Below are 24,657 nucleotides of genomic sequence, written 5' to 3'. Positions count from 1 at the left end.
CCTTAGTGTATGGCTTGCAGTGATGTGTTCATGCTGCAGTAGGGAAGTACAGCCAACCTGTATGTCACCATCCCTCTTATATTGAGCATTATTATGGACCTACCATTCTTTAAAGAATAAATGTTGATATGAGAGGAAGAAAAAGCATTGTGTGAGTGTGTGTGTGAGAGAGAGAGATACGTGAAAGATGCAGTTCCTGAATTAATTGAACATTTCAAATGCGGAACCTCTGACTCAAATATGAACTAATCTACCAAAGGAATTTGCTCTGGTTGCCAAGACTACACTTCCCTCCTTTATAATTGTTACTAGAAAATACAAGTCAGCCAATACCAAGAAATTCCATTGAGCTGCTCAGAGCAAAGGTGTTCAAGCATAGCAAATGAGGGCCTGAACAATAATCCTCATACCCTTAACTGCACACATAAAGCCAGCCCAACCTCATCGAAAACCAAAGGCAACACAAATCCCAAACCCCTCAAAACACAATCACCACCACACAGCTTCTACCGTCATTTACGCAACATTATCAACACTGACCACATGCTTGAAAATCACCCATCTCTAAACTTCCTGCAAACCTTGGGAAACATTGCAAAATAAATACTTTCCACTACAGCCCCTGTCCTGCCCTTGTTACACACACACACAATTAATTCAGCAGGTCCCAAGCTTGTCTGGAGGCAAAAAAAAAAAAAAAAAAACACTATGAATGTATTGATTATATTGACTGAAGTGACACAAGGGTATAAACAGCACACGGCAGTGGCTTGGCCCTGGCCATAAAGAAACTTCATCACTTCACCCAAGCTTTGGCTCCGGCAGTACAGTAACCACCCCCAGAGATTTTGAGGCAGCTCTCTGACTGATGAGCCTCGCTCAAGAGGCAGCCTAGGACTCCCAGCTCCTCATACACACAGACACAAAAAGTGTAAACAAAAAACACAGCAACTGGGAAGTGTGCGAGTAGCACAGCACTGTCCAGCTCATGGTCTCCTTTCACCATGAAGTAGATACAAAGGATGGATGCTAATACAAACAACTTATTAAAAGCACAGTGTCCCTATACCTTTGGCAGAATCCTCAAATGATGTTGCCACAGCCCAACTATTCCTTCCGAGAGAATGGCAGTTGAAACACTGACCAAAAAGAATATCTTTCCACATTCGCTTTTCTTTTAATTGGTGTGTATGTGGGGTGTCAGCTTGACCTAGATTTGATAATGAAGTTTGGTCCTATGTAACCTTGGGAAAGCTCCACATTAGTCAGACAATCACAAATACATTTAGACTGTAGTGAAGGCTGAGCTGTCCAGTCGAGTCCTGAGACGTTGTGGCCAATGTTTTCTTGTCACACGTGGCTTGAGCAGTCACATGAGCCAGAATGTCTCCACTGCAGACAGGCGCTCACATTATAACTTTTGCCTCCATATTTCCTCAGGCGTGTGCACCACAAAATATCCCTCCAGGAAAAAAAAGGTAAAAGGTTTAGAATGACTCTCGAATTTAATAGTTATCCCAGAACTGACGGATACAAATACAACCAGCATACACGACATACTTCACCAAAATTACAAAGTTGATGGACTGCCAACTAAAGCCATTATACTTAGCCAACATTTCAACAACACTGCAGATTTGTTAAGATACACAATATCCGTGCATACTGAAGCAGAAACAAAATGGTGTGCATGTATCCAATTCGTATGCAAAAACGGCGTCTGTTGGTAGTGCAAATATAATGGAATTGATGGTAGTCGCCTGTGTCCATAATATTACAAAGGTTTTAAAGGTATAAAATGTCTCAGGGTTAGCTAAACTGTTCGTTATTTAGCACAGAAGCATCGCTTAGAGGATGATAAATAACTATAAGAGCAATCGGCGTTTCGTGATTTCGAGGAGCTGGCCGGGTGTCACACTGTTCACGCTAAGGACAAGACAAGGAATATCACAGGTCACACTTTATAGTAAATTAGACTGTGCACCGATGCGTACTGCACCCTGTCGCCCCCCTTCTCCCAAAGTCTAGGGCAAGCCCTTTTCCCCGCATTCAACTAGGCGTAGCAGTGGCATATATCTGAAGGGCAGAAACTCCCCTCCCCTGCCACTTTCCTCCCTCACCTGGTATTTCGTCTTCAAAATCCATGTCGTCTTGCCCCTCGTCTTCATTGCTGAGGGAGCCAGGCATCTTTACTGCATAACAAAATCACTCTCACGCCAAGAATGAAGTACTAAAACTTAACCCTCAAAATACCACTGTGTGGTCTAAATGTTTCGAGAAAAAAACGGACACGTCCGGTAAGAGTGAGGTTATTTTTTTTTTTTTAATATTAGAAAAAATATGGCTGTCCTAATTCTAAAACAGCGACAAAAAATTATTTCCTTTCTCCCTCTACTCTATCCAAATCCTCCAGTCTGAAAATAAGAAAGACAAAAATGGAACACACATGCCCAGATTGTGACGTCTGGTCTGTTGCCATGGCAATCCATCCCATAATTTTCCACACAACTAGTTAGTCATGCTCCCCTAGTTACCACTTTTACTAGTAGTGTGCTGTGCAGTGCTGCAAGTGGCTATGGCAGTGTATACCTCAAGCTCGCTTTGCCCATTTTCCCTATAAAGTCCGTAGAATCTGAGGTTACACCAGACTGGAAAGGAACTTCCCTCAAATCTTAGCGTAGCCTACATTTCCTCTAGTAAACTCACACTCGCGAAAGCGGTTCCCTTCCCTTTTCTGCGTTGGATGACTTCCTACACTAGAACACAGAACTGTTAGCACGACTAAACCTGTAATCGGTGAATTACATTAGCCATAGAAGCCATGGAAATGAACAATATTTGTTCAAGGCGAATTTGGGTCACTGTGCCCCTCAACTTAAGGCGAGCCTACATCTGGAACGGGACAACGACGAACAGTAGAACAACTCGCTGCTACTTAAGTCTGGTAGCCTACACAGGTGTCTTGATAGCGTGGTCGCGTTCTAGAGAAGTAAGGCGATGGAATTTGGATTGATTTTTGGAACGGTCGATGATGCAACAAAGACGAAATCTTAAACGCTACACTACTGCTGCAACAATGTTGCAGCCTTCGGTGCAAGGACTACAAATCTTACAAATATTGCACACAAGAGTGCATACTGTTAAGACGATACTTTATGGCCTTATAGGACAGCCGACGTCACGTAGGCAGTTGTCAAGGTTACCGCTACGAGACGCCCGTGTGGGCGAGTACAGGAAACAAAGAGAGCATCTGAATAGGACGCTTTTGTGGCTGCGTGCATAGGACAATTGAACAGGTAGGTTTACTTTAATAGCATGTGCTGAACGCTAACAGAAAGTAGCTTAAATGATTGCATACAAAGGCCTCCTGTCTCAAGACGCCTAAGGTTCACTGTACACATTCTGGTAAGAATATAGGGACCATATTTGTAGCATATCAATTAGTCCTCAAATAAAGCTCAAATTATCCTAGATCATTTCTCACACATAATTGTGATGCTGTAGTCAAACTTAATTTCATATTAAATGTTATCAATAAAACAGCTTATTCTGCAACAGCCTCTGTACTCTTAATCGATTCAACAAAGACTGCTACACCCAGGACATTGGTTCTTTTGAAGATTTATTGTTTACAAAAGAGGGACATGTATTTAATCTTCATCCTCTTCCTCCTCCTCATCCTGGTTGATCTGGAAGTAGCGCAGCTCATAGCTCTCCTTGGTGTTTGCAACAACGCGCAGCCAGTCTCGCAGGTTGTTTTTCTTCAGGTACTTCTTGGTCAGATATTTCAGGTACCTGTGAACAATTAGAGACTCGTTTAGACTAGAGGCTTTTCAAGTACAGTCAAACTTAATATTTTACTTTATTTCAGATTTGACCACCACCATCATAAGCTAGCCTCTAATGGAATATCTTTCGACCAATTTTCAGAATCACACAACGAATATACAGAGTTTTTGTACATTCTGAAGCTTGAAGTCTAAAGACCCATTTAGGACCCATAGGTCAAAATAGTGTAGCAGTTCTGTGTAGCACCCATGACACAAGCCAATGCACAACAGATAGATGTTTCCATTTGAGGTAACTTATGAATTTTGATCAGCTTTTTAAAGCTTCTAATTATGGGAGGTTACCTAAAGATTGTATAGGAGTATGCCAAATAGCACAGGTCTGACAGAGGGAATAATGAGACAGAAGTATGTCAAGACATGACTTAGCAAACATCTCAATTCAGTTAAACTCAGTTTTGGCATTTTGTTGACCCCTTCCAACACTCTGCACATGAAACAGTGACATCCAGTGAGTCAAGTTTTTCACAAATACTTTTAAGTTTAAATACTTTTTTTTTTTTTTTACTTTAAGATATGAAACAAAAGGTCAACAAGTTTGATAATCTTGTGAAACCTTTGTACTTAAGGTAAATAAAACAACTTACTCAACCTCATTTGATGAGCTTATGGGGTCACAAGTTGTCATGTCAATGCCAAATTATTTTCTACGCTGTAGTGGTGGAAGGACATTTAGCAGAACAAAAATCTGACCACTGCTAGGCCTACCCTTCATTGCTGTTGTCAAAGAGAGTTCATTTGAGTCTCATTTGATGGCCGTCATTATATTTCTTGTTCTCAGACTGTTATCCCTGTGATTTGCAGTTATATCACAGATTAGAGAAAAGCTCAATTGCATTGGGCTGTGGATGTAGAGTTCACCGATTTAGGCCTGTACTTTACAACTAGTCCCTGAAACAAAGACCTACATCCCCATCCAAAAGCTTAAGATGCTCAGCTGTGAAAATCATGAGCAATAACCACTTTTAAAATTGAATGAAGGCCTCGACTTGCCTCTTGCCTAATGGATACGCAACAGGGAAAGATACCTTAGGATATTGAAACAGGCCTCATCTACTAAATGCATCTTTCCACTAAGGAAAGGTTGGTTGGAATGATTTAACGACTTTATAAAAAAAGCTGAATTTCCATTACGATTCTCCTCATTTCTTTCATCTGCACATTTCCAGTATGGGCATACAAGTTAGTAAAGTAAAAAAAATAGCGGTAGTAAGGGCCTGAAGTATTGCGTTCACCTTTATGTATGTATTTGTACCTACACTCATGAACTATTTCTAAATCAATTCCGAATTATTAACAAATACTCTGCTCCACATTTCCTTGTACTACGCACAAATACAGACGCCAAGGCAGACTGCTTCATTTCCCTGGGAGGTTTTAAACGGATATAAGTCTATCGTTTCAGCTGCAGCTAAATATTTCTGAGCAAACAATCTGGTACATACAACTTACATACAATTATGCATCAAGGCCAAAGGTCAGTTTCATTTTAAAAAGTAGTCGGGTTTCAGAGGTATGAATGTTTTGAATTGCCGGTGTTTACCGTCGCTAAGCAACAGGGTTTGCATAGAAAAGTCTTTGAACTCTTTGAAATAAGATATTTTTACTGCAGTGTTGGAATATTTATGTTTGTATTGAGAGCTGAACACAGTGCATCAGTGAACTGTCCACAAATTAAACGTTAGCATTCAGCACATTTCTATGGGCAAAGTCCCTGTACATGGGCCCCACCTGAGGATAAGACTAGCAGCTTTTATTGGTCTAAAAGAGGTTAACGTGTTATCCACTTCTGCCTCTTTAAGTGTGGTGTCAGTTCATTGCTTTCCATCACATGTTTCAACAAAATTGTGTCATAATAATTGTCCCAACAAGACAGGAGGACATTTTACTCAACTGTACAGAATTGCGGTCAGCTTTCTACACTTTACATACATTTCAGTCATACAGGTAAACGCTTTCACCATTTGGGTTCTAATGTATTTAGAGGGTGGAATCTCTCACCAGTTTGCCATTGGAGGTTAATTTATGTTTTACACAGTGAAGATACGTTTTCTTTTTATGGCTTAATATGGAATTGGTGAATAAGAGGACTCCTCTTCTGCAAAGCATGCCAGGCTTACCCACCCAAATATAGCCTTGTACAGATGAAAAAGTATTTAGTTCACCGCCACTAAACAAGCAAGCATCTTGGATTTGCTTATGGCAATTGCTGATGGTGGTGTGTGAAAGTCTGAGATATATGCCCTTCCTTTGTGTCCCTGAGGTCTGTACGTATGTACTATAATATGCATTTGGGTTCATACTAGTGCTGTCAAACGATTAAAACATTTAATCGCGATTAATCGCATTTTTGTCCTAGTTAACTCAAAATGAATCGTGATTAATCACAAATGAATTAATCGCAAATCTATTCTAAATGCCTCTTCAATTATTTTTTTCCATCATTTTTATTTTATTTTAATGCTCTTATAATGGAAAAGTGGATTGGCTTGCTTTATGCAATGTTTTATTTGATTGAAAAACAATATTGCCAAACAGGGCGGTACAAAATTAAATTATAAAGTGCACATTTCAGATAAACAAGGACTCAGCCTATAGTGCAGTTAAACCATGGCTTAATATTTTCTTTTTTTCAAGTTTGCTGTGAACATAGAAGTCAGGCCTCTTATTTCAATAAACAATGAATCGTAACAGTTAGGTTACCAATAAAAGATAAGCCTACTCCTTTTGTGCTTTCAGCCAGCTGCCTGTTGACATTTTCAGACAACAGTGAAGCTCACTTCTTTTGCACAACACAACTTTTAAAAGGTAAACGTTCTATTCAGAAGCTTTTTATCATCCATTCCCCGTATAGCGCTCACCATCACTCAAACCATAACGTTAGCCTACTACACAGTTTGCAAGGCCAAAAAGAACGTTAATCTAAAAAAAAATTGCGCGATAAAAAAATGTACGGCGTTAAAATGGGTTTGCGTTAACGCCGTTAATAACGCGTTAAACTGACAGCACTAGTTCATACACAAATTCCTTGTTCAAACGAGGAACATGTCAAACATAAGCCGGACCATAGCGACCTCCCTTAGGCCTAGGAATTTTTTTTGTGTGTTTCCTGTTTCAGCCCTGAAAAAAATTAGGGTAGGTAGGTAGGTAGGTTTTTATTTTATTTTCATTTTTTTAAACAATTGTGACGGTACCCCCGGTAACCTTCTATCCGTGGGTATGGCCACAAGCTCAGAGTCAGGGTAAAGTTTTCCAGTTTTTTTTTTTGGTTTATTATTTTTCAAAAGTTCAAGTATCCAAATGTAATTTCACAAACTCATTAAGTCCATTCCATCAGGCATTCACAAATCTCACAAAGAACATTCTATTTAAACTTCATGTGCTATAGGCTACCTTTATATCCAGCAGCTGATTATGGCAGATTTCACTAGCTTGGGTCGGACAGTTGCTCCAAGTCTGTTTACTAAACGTTATCACTCACTCACCTCACTCGCCTCACTCCCAAACAGAGCTGTGCGCTTGTGACCATAGACTCAAACAGGCGGGATTGTTAGGTGTGAATTTGACGATCTCAAAATAAAAAAAAATGCGAATAGGGCTAGTTACGCCACTGTCCACAATTAAGTGCACCTGTTGACATTACAAAATGAAGCAATAAAATGTTATGAACGTCTCAAAAAAAAACAGCCTGTGTCACTGTGATCTCTCGTCATTTCTGCCGTTCTCATTCTATGCTTGTCAATCTGTAATGCTATCCTTGTTAATTTATTTTATCCGTAAAGGTGTTGATGTTGTTCAATTACATATATTAATTTAAAGTTGCCAAATTTCAAGTAATCCATTCTTCAACACAAGCTGCGACCTTATCTTCAAACCGAAAGTAACGTGTGTACATCAGGGCAGAACTAAGCCTTGCGCGATACCGAGAGCAGAGGACACGCGCGATCATCTAGAGACAAAAATGACATGCCGTCGTGTAAATAAGATAAATAACACAAGGCTTTTTATTTAGTTTAATAAAAGAACCTATAGACCTGGGCCCTGTTCGGCATACGACTGAAGCTAAGAAAATTAATTTAGCTCGCAACTGGAGATTAACTAGCTCGCTAAATGAGAACAGGCCAAGCCGGTCTGGCGACGGGCGCTAATTTATTTTAACCTCAAGTGAATTTATCTCGTCAGCTAAATTGCGCGTGCACGTCTTGCTTCAAAAGGCAAGAAAGGTCGATACCCAAAACCATGATTTTTTTGAAAGGTACAATGGTCTAAACTCAAAGAAAAATACTATTTTTTTTTCTCCGATAACGCAGGATATGATCATGAACGCGTTCTGAAGAATTCAAGACCATAATCAACACTCCCGCGGCTACCACAGCAATATAAGAAACGGTCTATAAGATGTATAATACGTGACATCTTTTCCCTCAACAGAATGGTACTATGGTGCAGCGGGTTTAGCGTATGGCTTGCATGCTGTAGATCACCGGTTCGATTCCCCTCACCCTCGTAGGAATTGTAGTTTTAAATCGCTTTGAATAAAACCGTCTGCTAAATGACTAAATGTGAATGTATTAATAAGAGATTCAATACATTTAAGCAATGAAAAGAAATTGTGTCTATTTCTCTCTTCTTATCATGCACCCACCTTACCATCCACCTCCACCATCCACTACCGCACAAACACTAGACACGTTTGCAAAACTAAACGTTTGCAATGATGTAAGTTAAAGTAGGTAAAACAACTTTAGCCAATATCTATTTGGGTTATGTGCTCAAATTTCCTGGGATCAAAGAAAACGTTAGTATTCATGTGCAAACTAAAAATCACGGCTCAGGCTGCACATGAAAGTTATTTCGGGTTTATCAACTGTACCAATGTCTCAACTGTACTATAGGCTACCACTGTCATATAATTATGAGTGCTTTGTTCTCCGCATCGCCGACATTACAAAAATGAAGGCTACCACTCCCAAGAAAGTGATGACATTCAATGTTTGACGGTGGTGTATGCAATAAATGACTCGAGAAGGTCTTCTAAATTAATTATTCCTTGTCGGGTGGATCGGTAGCGCTCATACAAGAACTCATCATGATGGAAAAATGGATCTTCTTGGCGATCGCAAAGAACTCTTCCTACGCTAATCAAACTGACTCCTTGTCAATGGGATCCCTCCTTTTGGCGTGGGTGTGGCAAGTTTAGCCAGCTAAACTTTGCTTAGCCTGCCCTGGAGCAGGCTAGGGCTGAGCGATTAATTACCATGGAAATTGAGCAAAAGTTGCTACACCGAATCCGCTAAAGCGTTGTTGTCTTTTTTTAGCCTGGAATTTAGCTCGCTAAACCGCTTAGCGAGTGACGCCGAACAGTACCCTGTTCTATAGGAAATGTAACCTTAAATTACTTCCGTTGTGATCTGGTGCTTTATAGAAAATAAAATTGAGCAAAATTAACTTGACCTTCCAGGGGGGGCGGGGGGGCCGGGCACCCCCCTAATGTAATGGCAGGGGAAACACTAGGCCCATATACATGTGTCAATGTGATCAGATCAGTTTATTGTATCGTATTCGCGTGTAAGTGTGATATTTTTTAAGGGAATAGGCTCTTGTCGTTACGTGTCTACATGTGCAAAATGTGATCCTGTTACCTTGCCTCGGGCATGCGCAAAGACGACGGAGATGTGCTCCCACCTGGTTTGTTTACTAACAACATCAACGTGGATCTGCATCGTGCACAGGCAGTGTAGTGGCTTAAAGTTCCCTTCTTTCTATCAGCATATAGTTCTTAACTCTTTGGTGACGGTCCATTCAAATTTCGGTCACTCATGACTGGTCACGTATCTGGTTACATTCTTGTTCTATTTCACTCAATCTTCGTTCCCATGGTACTGAAAATGTTGTTTAAAGTTGTCCAATCACAAGGATGTATTTTATTTGAGTACCCAATCTCAAATACCATTGGTTTAGAGACGTTTTACCGGAAAAAATAATTGACGGCGCTTCATTTCAAACATGGCGTTTTCAAGCAAAGTGTATACGCTCGATCAAGCGGTTCAGCTTTGTTTACAAACGGACAATGAAGAGGATAACGATGCAGATAGTTCAACTGGTAGGATGAGCAGTGGAGAAGAGTAAGAACTTGACCTGTTCTGTTAATGAATGATTGTGATCTGATCAAGAATTGAGGTGAGATGCGTCTATGTTGACTTCTGAACGACACGCTGTTTATCCTTACATTACAATTTCCGCTTTTTTGCGCCATCAATATATACATAATTTTTAGTAACACTAAACGTTTCAACATTATATTATTATTTGGAAGGGGTTATTGGAAGTTATTAGACGTTTTCTTGAAATAACCGATTTGTTTCCAGTGTTTTGGGTCCACGTGGAATGACGTGTCATTCATGCATTTGTTCGTGTCATATGTCATATGTCATTTAGATCGCGATACAAATTATTTTATACAATGCTATCACTTCTGTCTCATAGTTCTTTTGTTTTGCATCTTGATCAACCAAAATAAATGCTTATATATTTCTATACTTGCATTTGTGTTGTTATTTCTCGTAATAGCTTTGTAGTTTTCAAGTTTGGCACAGTAAGGGCTAACACAAATAGGTCACTCTTGACCTTCCATGCCATGTTTGTTTATTGAAGTAACCTGATCAAATAATTGTTGTTCATGTTGTTCAAATGTTCTATAGTGACATGTTTTATATCTATTTAGGCAAATACATTGTCGTTTCAACAAAATACAGAAAATATATTTTTTTGGGAAAAAAATGTTTTTTTCTAAATAATTATGTTTTTCCGGTTTTTTCAGCGACCTATAGATGCATGAAAGGAGATGAAGATTTTGTCAAATTGACTCCAAACTTGGCAGGAAGATTCTTTACAATATATACTAAAACTTAGCGTTTGCACAATTGCAGTAATTTAAACATGACGGCAACCACAGCAGATTACACCTACATTTTGTGTTTTATTTCAGAAATATCGCTGCATAAATTAGCATAAATTATTTATTAATAATTTAAATTGAGAGAATTATTTTTCGAAATCTATTCTACATTGATTCTACATTCATCACCCTTTAAAATGAATCATAATATATGGCGTTATGTTCAATATTTGCAGAGCTATCCAAGATTTACAAAAAGTCACTAAAAATTGTCAATTTTGGGGCAGTCACCAAAGAGTTAATATTTTCTTTGAATAAACACTCAGACGGAAAGAAAACGAGTCTACGCATGGATGTGTTTCAACAACGGTAGAAAACTGTGTTTGCTCCGTCTTTTACTGAACTCATAATTATATGACAGTGGTATAAGTACAGTTGAGACATGGGTACAGTTGATACACCCGGAATAACTTGCATGCGCAGCAATCCTGAGACGTGATTTTTAGTTTGCACATGAATACGTCTTCTTTGATCCCAGGAAATTTGAGCACATAACCCATCTACCTTACGGAGATATTGGCGAAAGTTGTTTTACCTACTTCATTGCAAACGTCTAGTTTTGCAAACGTGTCTAGTTTTTGTGCAGTAGTGAATAGAGTCTCAGTCTACTTCACCATACATAGCATATCATGTTTGTAGAAAATGATTAAGGTGCAACAAATGCCAATAAGCATATTTAAATTAAATGATTCACATTGCAAGTAAAATGGTGCGGCTGGAGCACATACAGGGAGGGACAACGGTGACGCATAGTTTGGAGCGACAAACATTTATGTGCTGTAACAAACAGTGTTAACCAGTATGTAAGTAACGTGGGTTTTACTAAAACATAGCGTGTGTAGTGTGTAGCTATTTCATTTCGTTTGTTAACCTTTACGGCTGTCTGTACTATTTACTAGCCAGCAGCAGACGTAAAGGAAAGGGAATTAACCCCGAAGTTAAAAACCTGAATCTACTTCGGCAGCAGAGCATTTTACTCCCCCGCAATCTCTCTACAAACTTCCATATAGACACGGGATCAGCAGAGGAAAATCTACTTTCCTTTGGGAGAAACAAGGCCAGTCGTTCCCACGACTACAGCACCTTGCAAAACGAATTCTATGCATTCCAGCAACAAGTGCTGCGAGTGAGCGCTCCTTCAGTGCTGCAGGGCGCGTTATAGAAGCCAGGCGCTCTCGCATGAATCCTGACACTGTAGATGCTATTTTATTCCTGCATAGTGTTAAGACAAATTCTAAATAGAACGAAGGTTAGGCATATCACCAGAGGTATATTTTGGTTACATTAGGATGGCTACGTTTATAGCTTGCGTTTTGGGCACACCACAATGCCAAGAAGTTTGTCGCAACTGTAATGGCATATTTCATTGTGGGGGTGATTGATAGCTTAAGGCTTACGAGACACAGTGTTTTCCGAGGTTTCACTGAGTCCTCTCTGTCTCTGTCTCTGTCTCTATCTCACACACACACACACACACACACACAAATAAGGTTTAAATTAAGTGACGATCCCTCAAATGTCGCGTCTCCTTGCAGCGACGCAAACCTGCAAGCTATGAGTCAGCTGTCAGTATTGGAAGAAGCCTTAACGTCTCCTAGATGAAACTGCCTGGGTTATTTTGTTTCGTTAGGCTATTAGTTATATTTTAAAACAGCCAGTCATTGTAGCCTATCACTTGTGGAATAAGGAATTTCAAAGAGATGATGGAGTGATTTGACTCAGAAGTGACATTGGGCATTGGCAGCGCCAGATGTTCAGAACAAGTTAAACTTCTAGCTCAGTAACATCAACAGCTAAGAAAGAAGGTAAGAGAAAAAGTCGGAAAACTTTCATTTGCAAGGGAAGCAGGCAAGTGTTGGGGTTGTTACAGTATATAGCCTACAATGTGGTGAAATTTCGGATATAATAGGCTCGAGTTGGCGTTTCCTTAATATGCTTTCTTTCATTTTGCAAAAAACAGTAGGCTATATTTCCATATTAAAATGGTGTACCAAATTGCGTTTTATTACAATGATAAAAAATTGTAGGCCTACTAGCCTTTTGGATCAGTCTCCTTTCAAGAACAGGCAAGAACTTTCTAGCCTCCTGTCATCGCCTCCCCCATGGCACATCGGCCTGATTTGACACGCCCTTTTCTGAGCTGAACGATCGGTGTAAACCACCTCTCTCGAAAGGCTCAGACATCGGCGGAAAAACGATCAGATCACATCTAGGCCAGTGCTACATGAGGCAATTGTAACCGTATCGCGAGTTTCTATCGGAACAGACGCGATGTGATCGGATCACATTGACACATGTATAAGGGGCTACTGGTTCAGAGATATTTTCTGACTATGGTCTTCCAAAGTCCGTAAGAAAGTTTTTTTTTTTTTGGGAGATCGACAGGGAAACGCGGCCCACCCTAAAAAAAAAGTCTAGGGTCGGCATTTTTTTTTAGGTTCGGTCGGGAAATAGGAAAAACACAACAATTTTTTTCCTAGGCCTTAGCCAGAAATAAGCCACAATGCAACATACCTGGCCTAAACAGTAGCAGGAAAGGATGCCCAAATGCATAATTGACACCAAGGGATGAAGCATGTGAAAACAACTGGAAGACAGAAGGATGTATATAGTGCATTGTGAAACACTCCCCCTCGAGTAATCCCTTTTTCCTAGTATTGATAGAAACCAGCCAAAACTAGTTTGGTCATATGTCTGTTAGCTACGTCTTCCACTGAAATAATGGGACTGTGTTTGACATGTTTCAATTGACCCTTCCGCGACGACTCCCCAAAACGGTAACTGATCAATCATAGCATAGCAACGGTAACTAAGCTCGGGACCTCAGTCAAGCGAGCCAGACGTCTGCTCGAGAAGAGAAAATGAAACGTTGCGCTAATGGAGTGTGTAATTCTGACAGCCGATATCCAAAAAGGCTGGAGGGAGGGGTAACATTTTATCCCTTCCCGAAACCCAAGACCCAGAGAGAGAAATGCCTGCTGTGGATCAAACAATGTGGACGACCCCTCCCCCCCCCCCCCCCCCATCAGCTGAATGTCAGCAACGTAAACAGAAGCACCTACGTTTGTTCCAAGAAGCTATGTCGCTAAAATCTGCCCACTGCATCGAAAACGTGAGAAAACCCTTGCTTAAAATACGATTCAGTTTTACCACCTTACATGTTTGCGTAGCGGCGACTGTGTAGATAATAGAACAAATAAACATAGCTGGAATGAACCTGTTAGCCTTAGCATTTGTCTGTCTACAAACACGGCATGTAATGTCGTGGTTGTAGCCTATATAAGCATATTGCAGACCCTTTTGCCTGCTTCGATCTGAGATCTTGCCGTTTTTCCCAAAAATGCTTGTGATTTCTTTGGGTAGAGCTGAAATTGACACGGTTGAAAACATGTTGCCACGCCATTCATACCAATGCTGAGAACCTGGGAAACGTGAATGCTTGACTGATATAGCAACCGTTGCTAAGGGGGGCGAAGTTTGCGGAAGGGTCCATTGAGTGGAGTTTCTAATAAGAAGGGGCATTGCCACACAGAGCTTTGGATTTGTGGCTTGAGTATGTAACGATCTGTGAATAAAACTGCAGTCTCACATGTGTTGCCTGAAAGTTTCTACCACTTCGTCAATGTAGAATAAGATTAGTATCTACCAACCAGACCAACACGCCAGCAAAATTGTAAGAAGGTAAGTTGCATTTGACCAGGTCATGTTTGTAATCTACACAATCTTGGTACATTACTGTCAACTGCAAAACTGCCCGCCACTCCCCCTGCCACCTCCCCCGGCCCCAAATGTCCAAAACATCATCCTTTTTTCAATGCCATTTCAACGGTCTCAAATTTCACATCTTAAATGTTGATCAAGAGTGGCAATGTCAGGTCTATTTAATTGAGACTAACAGTTTTCAATCCATTATTTGCCCTGCATCCTGCCACTACACAGCAGACACATTTTGTCACCCATATTAAGTTATTAATGTTCAAAACTGCCCTCAGCTTTGGTTCAATTTAGTCCATTCAACTAAATCTAAAAATAATCCTACTACAACAAACTACAAGCTAACTTAAAAAAAGGAACTACTTGAAGAGTAGAGGGCAAACCAACAAAAGATTCAAACTGGGAAAGCAAACATCAGTCAATGAACCAGATCTTCTAGTAATTGCCGATTTACTACTCTGAGGTGAATAGGAAACTAGTCTTTAGAAATGACAGCGCAAAGGCCAAAAATCCCCCAGGAAATGCAATAATGCCCCCAAAGCAAAAAAAATAATTTAAAAAAATGCACCAATGAAATTATAAAATATTATATAGACACACGGACCAAAATTCTACTCGTACATCTGTATGTACACACACACACACACACACACACACGTGTTGTTCCACTACGAATATATTAACCCACTAGATCCCATAGCGGCCGTCTTGTATTCTCCCATAGCAGCCGTAACTTTTAAAGACACAGTGTTAATACTACAACATTAATATATGAAAAAAACACCCCGCTAATGGATAGATTAACGTCTTACTTTTATTTTGAAACCGGAAACTTGATATGCTGTCATTGGCTTTTTTTAAGTATTTGCTAATTTAACCTCGCTACTGACAGATCGCCTGAAGATTAGTGTCTCTTGGAGTAAAGGCTAGAAATCAGTCTACATCTGCTCTCACTGGATGATACCGTATTTTTGTGCACCAATGACGACGACTAATCACGTTTGTATGACAGTAACGATCCTGTTTGAGAAGTCAAAAATAAAAAACCGTATTCAAAAAGAAATATAAGTATCCTCCTGTTTATTTCTGACTAGCTAACTCGCCAGTAACGTCTTCGTATGGCAGTAACTGAGAAGTGTTGGTTTACAAATAGCACCAGCCTCATCGTATACATAGACAAAAGTCATAGCTAGATCAGTGATGTTTGAATAGATTGTAAACCCATGACACTATTATTAGCAGAGATATGTAACATTTAATAATTGGTCTTTGAGGGACGTTCAGTAAAGCTCATTTTCACGTTCTCACTTGTGGAAATGGCAGTCAATTTGTGACTTTCTCAAGGTACGAAAGAAGCACCAGCGTCTGTGGGTGAGAGCTATTATTTGCACAAATAAACGACGTGGGTAATCGGCTGTGTTTTCTGGTTTTCAGAAGAAATGTCTTACAATTTGTATCGTCATCTCAATTTCCATGACCAGTTTGCCAGCTAACTTGCTAGCTACCTACATTGACTGAGGTAACGTTCGTCTGAGGAGTTCGTCTGGAGTTGGTTGATAGCCAGCTATTGACACAGCCTCATCACTTACTAAACTGATCAGATAAATAACATGTATAGTAAAAAAACTTCATCCCTACTAGTATTTCAAATCCCTCCTTTGTTTTGAACTGTAAGCTTATGGTAACAACAGTAGCTACAATCAATAGCAAGGTCATCATTGAATATTGAAAACCTCATATTGAAATGGTATTCAGCATTATTATTCGACAGCCAACTAGTAATATGTTGTGATGTTAAATTTTAAGCTTGTACAGCTTTTATGCTGTAGAAAAGCTAATCACAATGAAATCAGGACCAAGGTATAGGACATCACTACTACAAAAATGTATAGTAGATGTGATATAGCTTGTCCATATGTAGTACACACTGGGATATTGAGCTGATGTTGTGACATAAAACAATTGACATAAAAATGGATGAAACAATAATGACTTCCACTGTGATGGCTTACAATAATAGGATAGTTTTTTTCTTTTATGTGTCAGGATGTCAGTTGTTCCACCTCATCTGAGGGTAGAGAAGTGAGTGAGGGTGCTGTGGCAGCAAAGAGAAGTGAGGACATGGGGGGAGAGGAACAGCGAGAGGCCTGATGAGCGTAAGGAAGCTTCAGTAGGACATAGTAGGTTTCTCACTGACGGAATTGAAGATGGAAAGTTGTCAGCTTACAAGTGGTGGTGTTTGTATAGGTAGTCTGACATTACAGTCTGTAGTCTATAGTAGTCTGACATTAGATCCATTACTACACTGACATAGTCTACTGGTATGCTCGATGGGTTAAGTGTTTTGGGAATGTGTACATGGTATTTGAGACGAGTGAAAATGATTGGAAAAAACTGTAAAAACAAACTTTTCCGTTGGTTTGTACATACAAGTTTTGTGTGGCAAGATTGCCAGGTGTGATAAGTGGTACAGTGGTTAGTGTTGTTGGCTAACAAGTATCTGACCTGTGATCAATTTCTGGGCAATGAAAGATGATAGTGTAAATCACTTTGGATAGACATGTTTGTTTTAGTTCCCTTTTTGGGTCACTTTGTCTCATTGATGGCCCATGACTTTCATATGCAGCAGTAATAGTGGGAAAATGTCTTCATTTACACCTACAGTACATCTATATTTTACATGTATGTACATTTCAACGCAAATGCTGTACAGCAGTATAGTTGGTAGCAAGGCTGCAAAACAAACAAAACAAAGATGTAAACTAAATTCCAATCAAGACGTAAACTATATACATTTATGTAAAAAACCAGATCTGTCTTATGTGAAGTGTATAATTTAATTTGTCTGAAAATACAGCATCTTTCCATCTACAGTGATCTAAATTGTGTCTGGTTAAAAAACTGCTAACTGTTTTGAACAGAGTATCTGTATAAATAGTAATTCATGCCTTTATAACATCACGGCTGGATTATTGCAATTCCCTCTACCTCGGCCTCCCCCACTCCTCACTCAGAAGTCTACAGCTGGTCCAAAATGCAGCTGCACGTCTTTTAACTGGCACCAAGAGGTGTGAGCACATCACCCCCATTCTGGCCTCCTTGCACTGGCTCCCCATTCATTTTAGGATACAGTTTAAAGTTTTATTATTTGTTTTTAAGGCACTCAATGGGCTGGTCCCTCAGATCCTGTACCAAAGGGTTTCTGGCATGTGCCACGCTCACGGCTCAATCAGAAAGGAGACAGGGTCTTTGCTGTCGCCGCTCCACGTCTGTGGAACCAGCTCCCTCAGGACATTAGACCCGCCCCCTCTATTTCTGCCTTCAAGTCTAGGCTAAAAACCCACCTTTACTCCCTGGCCTTCCTTTCCCCCTGAACTGTTAACCCCCTGTTCTTGCCTATGTGGGCTGTTATTGTATTATTGTTATACTGTATTATTTGCCTTTTATGTCATTGTAAAGCACTTTGGTCAGTTTATGCTGTATATAAATGTGCTCTATAAATAAAGCTTACTTACTTACTAAATATCTTGAAAAGAAATGCTGTAGTTGCACAGCATTTTGCTGGTGGTGAACATTGACCGAGACAGGTATCCATGAATTTTGGAAGTGGTCATTGACTGCATTTTGTATCTGAGCAATGGAAAAGTATCCCATTTAGTTAGTCTACAGCTGGATGTGTTAAGTGTTTCGAGAAGGAGTACATGGTATTGAACCAAGTGTGAAAATGAATGGAAAAAACTGTAATGGTCTCACTTTCTGAAGCTTGTTACCAGAGTCTGCTATCCCTGGGTTCGAACAGGGTAGGTATCTGCATAACTCCTCGTACTTATTTCATGGCATTGGTGTCTGCCACATAGGACACTTGTAAGGCTCGATCAGATGAACAGTAATCAAGAAAAGAGGGTATATGATGGATACCCATGAGGATGTTTATCCTCACAAACACCTTCACCTCCTCCACAAATGTATTGCACCAGGATGCTTTTGAAGAGGCATAGAGTTAGGTGTTATCCACCAAATTAGCAAAAATGTTGGTAATCTGTATGGTTAAGTAGTGTTAATATTTTAATATTTATTTAAATATTTATTCATTTATTGACAAAATATTTAACAAATACTAATTAAATACATTAATTATAATAACTACATCTGCAGTACGGTTCAAAACTTATGAATTTCAACTTTAGGGTGAACGTAATGATTTGTATTTTAATATTTGTAGAAGTCACTAATACATATTTGATATCATATTAACAAAGAATGTATGCCCTTTCAAACAAAACAAACTTGTAATTGTAATTTTTCTTTTGTTTTCTTACTGTAACTGTTTGTTTACAGAATAACAAAAAAAGAATTCTCTGTTTTTCGTGGGATTTTGCTGCTGTGTTCTAGAATTCTATTGGGGTATAGAGGGTTAACTGTAACTGCAATCAAAACGATAACTGGCAGAGGCCAAGCAATCAGTTGGCTGCTGTGTTGAACCAGTAACTAATTAAAATAAGCTCCAACTGTTACGGAAGATAAGACAGCAGGCGCTTCTACAACTGAAAAATACTCGCTAGATATTTACATACATTTCAGTCATACAGGTAAACTCTTTCACCATTTGGGTTCTAATGTATTTAGAGGGTGGAAGATCTCACCAGTTTGCCATTGGAGGTTCATTTATGTTTTACACAGTGAAGATACGTTTTCTTTTTATGGCTTAATATGGAATTAAGATGACTCCTCTTCTGTAAAACATGCAAGACCTCACCCACCCAAACATGCCTTGTACAGCATGAAGCTAATCATAACCTTTTAAAGCTAGCAAACAGATGAAAAAGTATATGCCACTAAACAAGCAAGCATCTTCGATTTGCTTATGGTAAGTAACATTGCTAAAGACTAAAATGTCTGGTCTGGGAACTTTGCAAACAATGTCATCAAGTTGGCAGTACATGTTAACTAGCTGTGTTAGCCAGGCCCATCTCCATACTTCACTTGAGTGCAGTGTGAGCACTGGAGAAACGTTAATGTTACAGCCTACATGTAGGGCTGCATAGTCGACTCAATAAAGGACATATTTTGGCTCTTGACAGTTAGCCTAGTCTGTAATTTTCTAAGGTCATCGGTTTGCATTTACAGACATCTTTATTTATTCCATAAACTAATGCATTATGCATATACAAAGGCCATTAATAGCTAAATTAAAGCCTAAATAGCTAGAACGGTCACCTGCCTTCTCACACATACAGATGTTATTCTTTACAAACAGATGTTTGCACACCTCTCTTTGGAACAGCTTATGCTTTTCATTAAGTCATGTTGACACAAGGTGGTGATTACTGTATGAACTTTAAACATTTTACATACAAAGATAAATCTTCTTTATCCAATAATTCCAATTTCAACCGTTGATGCCACCAAAATGTGGGGGCAAAAGTCGCCTCTCTAAATAAATTTAGTTTTATACATTTCCTACACTGCTTTTAGACTTCAGCAAATACATTTTGATGGCAAGTGAAACCTGTGTGGTGTGATGAACTCAAAATGGGGACACAGGAGGTGAGCATGCAAGCAAGGAGGCCAAAACCAAAGAGTGCTAGCATCTTGTCTCTTAAGGTTTCAGGGAAATAGGTTTGCTCACTGCACAGCTCTGTACTCACTGGCTATAGTCATTGGAAGGACAGATAAACACACCGTTTATTCCTACTAGTCGCTCAGGCTATGCATTATGAAGTTCTGTGGTCTGGATCGTACATTTTGTGCATAGTTAAGGTGCCAATGGTTTTATCAAATGCAATACTTGCCTGTATTACCTGCTTATTGATCATCATGTACAGAAAAGGAAACCTTTATAAATCAGTAAAACGAAACCCAGCACTGGTGAGAAACCCCACATAATCTCAAGCCCATCCCTTGGCAAATAACTAATGCAATCTGCCCGCCACCAAGTAGGATGGATAGTGCCAGTGTGAGTGAGCAGAAGAGCATACCTTTTGGAGAAGGGCACTTCGGAAGTCACAGAAATCTTGCTTTTGCTCCTGTCGATGGACACAACTCCACCTCCAAGGTTGCCAGATTTTCCATTCACTTTGATGCGCTCCGCAAGGAACTGCTCCTAAAATAACATTTTAGACAACAAGCAATGACAACACTTCATTGTTCAAATTTACCGTATGACAGCATGAACTAAACACTAAAATCCCAAACAGTATACAAAACTACAACATAACCCACCCTGATTACCACATGACAAACCAGGAAGTTGGAGTGTACTGAATTCACGAGTAGACTTACAAAGTTAGCAGCATCCATAATGCCATCCTCGACAGGGTGGGTGCAGTCCAGGGTGAACTTAAGGACCTGCTTTTTCTTCTTGCCACCTTTGGTGGCCAGCTTTTTCTGTCAGATTAAATGATAAACACAAGTTTAAAGAGATGGGCAGCTAAGCGTTCCAGTTTAATAAAGCACAACTATAGACTCGGTCTCAAGTTTTCTAGATTCTAACACACAACACAGATCATTCCTTTACCCTTAACTACAGGAGCTTGGATAATAACGCTAACAGGAACATGTGGAAGTATTTATAAAGGATTAACTGACGATTCTCATCCAGGTGTCGGGTGTGTGCCTGCCAATTCCCTTTGACCCATAACAACTCAGCACGACCACAACCACAAACTAGCTAATTCGCAGTCTATCTACCTAACTAGATAGCGACCCTTCTTGGGGTGACAGCAAAGCCAGCAGGCTAGACCAACTTTGATGTGTGGAGAACTATTAGTCCAAGTTGTAGTGACGTTGAGCAATACAGGTAATCATTACCACGGGTGGAATAAAGTAAAGCACCATAAGCTAATTTACGTGGCGCTAGGCATGTCCAGCTAAGTTAAGCAGCTAGAGACTACTTTAGCTAACTTTTCAACTACCGTTTATCTAACCTCCTAGTCATCGCAAAGAACAGATGAACTGTGTCAGTACACCAACTGTGTATGTTTATTAACATACATTTTAGATGAAGCCATTCTGGATCAGCTTACGTTACATCAAAACACACCGGAACACCACAACAGTTATTTGAGGCAGCTAGCTAGCTAGCTAAATCGCAACAACGTGGTTCACAATTACCAGGCCTCATTTCAGGCAGTCCTCACAAAACCGTTAATATTTACAACCTTCAGGCAGTTTCTTGACGTTCTAAGAAAAACAGAATCACAACCCGATAGTTACAGAGTACAGGGCTACCACAGCCTAGCATTTCGGGGTACAAAGAGGCTTTTAAAACATTAAATTGACCAAACAGCATTCGACTCACAATTGGGGCCATGGTCGTCAGGCAAGGCAAAGAGAGAGAGGCCGAACTGCGCTTGCGCTAAATTGACTGGGGCGCTAAGTCAAACGCTGAGCGAATCGCTGAAATCGTACCTGGGGTTGATTAACAGTCGGGTGCAGAGTAAAATTCACTGAAACACAGGTGCAATATATATTGTGTAACATTTGAAAGTGACTTGAAGCTCACTATCGGATAACCAATACACTTCATTTGAATACACTTAATTACAATTAACACACTACATTTGCACTTAAAATCCAAAACAATTCATATAAATGACATCAAAGAGGTATGGACTAGGCCAATCAGTTTGTTTACCTGATTTTATCTTCGCATATTCAGTGTAATAAAAACAATTTTGACCTCCTGTGTAAGAAGGAGCGTGAATGGATAAGAGGAAAGTTTTCACTTCTTGCAGGATATAGGCTATATCATGTGACAAGACTCAATTGCCTGCATCAAGGTAAGCAGCCTCTTCACTGGATTGATATTAGTCTAGAATTAGTTTGCATAGTGGACAGCCCACTACTTGTGACAGATATGCAAACATCTGCATGGACAGATCCTCAGACTCTGTGTCAGGGGATGGAAGAGCTGGGTTATTTTTGCCTCATGCTGATCAAGCACTGGTATCTGTTTTGTCACACCTTTGGCCGTACAACCAACCCTCCTTTCCAACCCAACCCCCCCCCCCCCCCCCCCTGTCAGCTGCCAGGCACCAGGGGCCTTCAGTCAGGCCACTCTTGAGGGACCCCGGCATTGCTGCCATTCCTGACACGAATGGCAGCAGTGTCAGCGCAGAGGTAACGCGGCGCCTCCTGACAGTCACTCATTACACCAGGAACTACTGTAGTCACTGGGTGGAGAAAAAGGAAGTTGCTGCCAGAGAGCCACTCATCAGGCCACTCAGGGAGTCCACTGGGCTGAGCTTTTTTTGGCAGTAGCCAGTCTCTGCACTGAAATGCAGGACAACAGATCTACGTGAGCAACACAGGGATTCAGAAACAATATAAGCGAAGAGAATGAAATAGACGTTTACATTAATCTGGACTCAAAACAATCTTACCAGGTGAAGAAGTCTTCTTTAGGAGTCTATGGTAAGTTGATTATCCTAGTGCTTAGTAACTGAAGAATTGTCTTCACTACCATGATTTAAATGTACTGTTTTCCTTCTTAGTGCACAACAATGTGTACAGCGTCATTATACAGATGCATTGTGCACAGACACCAGCTGAACCAGTTATATATACAGTCTTTACTAAATGTTATGTCATTTGCATACTGAACTACAAACCATTCCACCTGCAGTGGTTTGTTGTTGTTGTTGTTGTTGGGTTTTGGGGGGGGGGGGTGAGAGGGCTAACATGATCACACAACATTTCTTTGAGACAGTTCTTTGAGAACATCAGAGAACTTAAACTGTCAAGTCTTGCAAATGACATATATGTGTACATCATATTTGGGACTTATGAAGTCATCAAAGTATGGTCATGTATATTACTTATCTTCTACTCTTATTGCATACTTTGTAATTGCATTGTTTTAGACATTTTAGGTAGAAGTTAATGCATATATTTATTGACTTTCACCTTATATATAGGAAATTGGATATGAATGATTTATATTCTATCTTGAGAAAAGAAATGACAACAAAATACAAGCAATACAGTACATGATCAATCTGGAAAACAAATTTAAGTGCCTGCCTTTAAGTGCCTGCCTTTCTGCACTCAGATGTCTGGAGGCATTTTCCCTGCTTGTGAGTGCCTGTGGGAGTCAGACTATGCCAGCCGTCACCCCATGGTGTGCCACCTGTGCCACGGGCAGTACCAGCAGCCGTGTCTTCTGGACTGCTACCACATCTTCTGTGCCAGCTGCTTGCATGGCAGAATCTGTGACAACCGCCTCAACTGCCCCCTCTGTGGGTAAGGGTCCAGCATGCAGCCAAAGGAGATTGGGGTTTCTCAATCTGTGATCTGGCTTCCCCTGGCAGTGTCTTAATTCTAAATGTGTATTTTCTCTTTATGTAGCCAGTGAATGGCTTTGAATCTAGGCAGTGGTTCTTATCCTAGGTGTGACAGAGAACTGAAGGTATATTTGCTTATGAATAGGGATCTGAAGAGATGTGCGGTTGTGTGTGAATCATTGAGTACTGATAGTGTACTGATAGTAGGCAGATAAAACTGGCAGTATATGTGACTGTTACAAATGGATAGATAGACATTACTCTGCCCGCCACAGGTATACTGTTTGTCAAATGCAAACAAACTTAGAGAAATGTATAATAATGTAAATTCATATACAGACAAACTGCATATTCTGATGCCATATACCACAGGTGTCAGAGTACAACAAGCACATTTGCAGTGTTTGCAGTGTTTGTCTTGTGTTGTGCCCTTCTCAAAACACCTGATGTCTTATGTTGGTGAGGAGTTCCATATATTACAGCAATTTCTTGTACAGAGCAGGTGTCTGGGATAGGGGAACTTCCTCTCAGTCTTCTGAGTATAGTGTGTGTGTGTGTGTGTGTGTGTGTGTGTGTGTGTGTGTGTGTGTGTGTGTGTGTGTGTGTGTGTGTGTGTGTGTGTGTGTGTGTGTGTGTGTGTGTGTGTGTGTGTGTGTGTGTGTGTGTGTGTGTGTGTGTGTGTGTGTGTGTGTGTGTGTGTGTGTGTGTGTGTGTGTGTGTGTGTGTGTGTGTGTGTGTGTGTGTGTGTGTGCGTGCGTGCGTGCGTGCGTGCGTGTGGGATATCTTTATCAGCTTGGTATGAATGGCTGCTACATTCATTACCATTACCATCTTTACCCCCATAGTTATATCA

General features: G+C 40.2%; 3 protein-coding genes across 3 annotated transcripts in view; 1 reads left to right on the top strand and 2 right to left on the bottom strand.

Annotated features, from left to right (window-relative positions):
• chd5 (chromodomain helicase DNA binding protein 5) overlaps positions 1 to 2,378 on the bottom strand; it is a 43,390-nt gene extending 41,012 nt beyond the window's left edge. The window contains exon 1 of the mRNA XM_080846804.1: positions 2,121 to 2,378. Coding sequence (XP_080702930.1) covers positions 2,121 to 2,187 — 67 coding nt within the window. The 5' untranslated portion in view covers positions 2,188 to 2,378. The remainder of the gene's footprint in view (positions 1 to 2,120) is intronic.
• Positions 2,379 to 3,605: 1,227 nt separating this feature from the next.
• rpl22 (ribosomal protein L22) lies at positions 3,606 to 21,874 on the bottom strand. Its single transcript, XM_080846618.1, has 4 exons — positions 21,821 to 21,874; positions 20,803 to 20,907; positions 20,499 to 20,623; positions 3,606 to 3,795 (listed from the first exon to the last, which is right to left on the bottom strand). The coding sequence occupies exons 1-4, from the start codon at positions 21,830 to 21,832 to the stop codon at positions 3,651 to 3,653; spliced, it is 387 nt and encodes a 128-aa protein (XP_080702744.1). The 5' UTR covers positions 21,833 to 21,874; the 3' UTR covers positions 3,606 to 3,650.
• A 1,399-nt stretch (positions 21,875 to 23,273) lies between these two features.
• Positions 23,274 to 24,657, top strand: part of rnf207a (ring finger protein 207a) — a gene marked incomplete at its 5' end in the record, with an annotated part of 46,047 nt that continues 44,663 nt past the window's right edge. Inside the window, 4 exon segments of the mRNA XM_080845996.1 lie at positions 23,274 to 23,308; positions 23,310 to 23,331; positions 23,336 to 23,393; positions 23,538 to 23,763. Coding sequence (XP_080702122.1) covers positions 23,274 to 23,308; positions 23,310 to 23,331; positions 23,336 to 23,393; positions 23,538 to 23,763 — 341 coding nt within the window.

Source organism: Sprattus sprattus (assembly GCF_963457725.1).
Source record: "Sprattus sprattus genome assembly, chromosome: 10".
NCBI lineage: Eukaryota > Metazoa > Chordata > Actinopteri > Clupeiformes > Clupeidae > Sprattus > Sprattus sprattus.
Note: the sequence above shows the minus strand (reverse complement) of the source record. Positions and strands in the feature narration are given on the sequence as shown.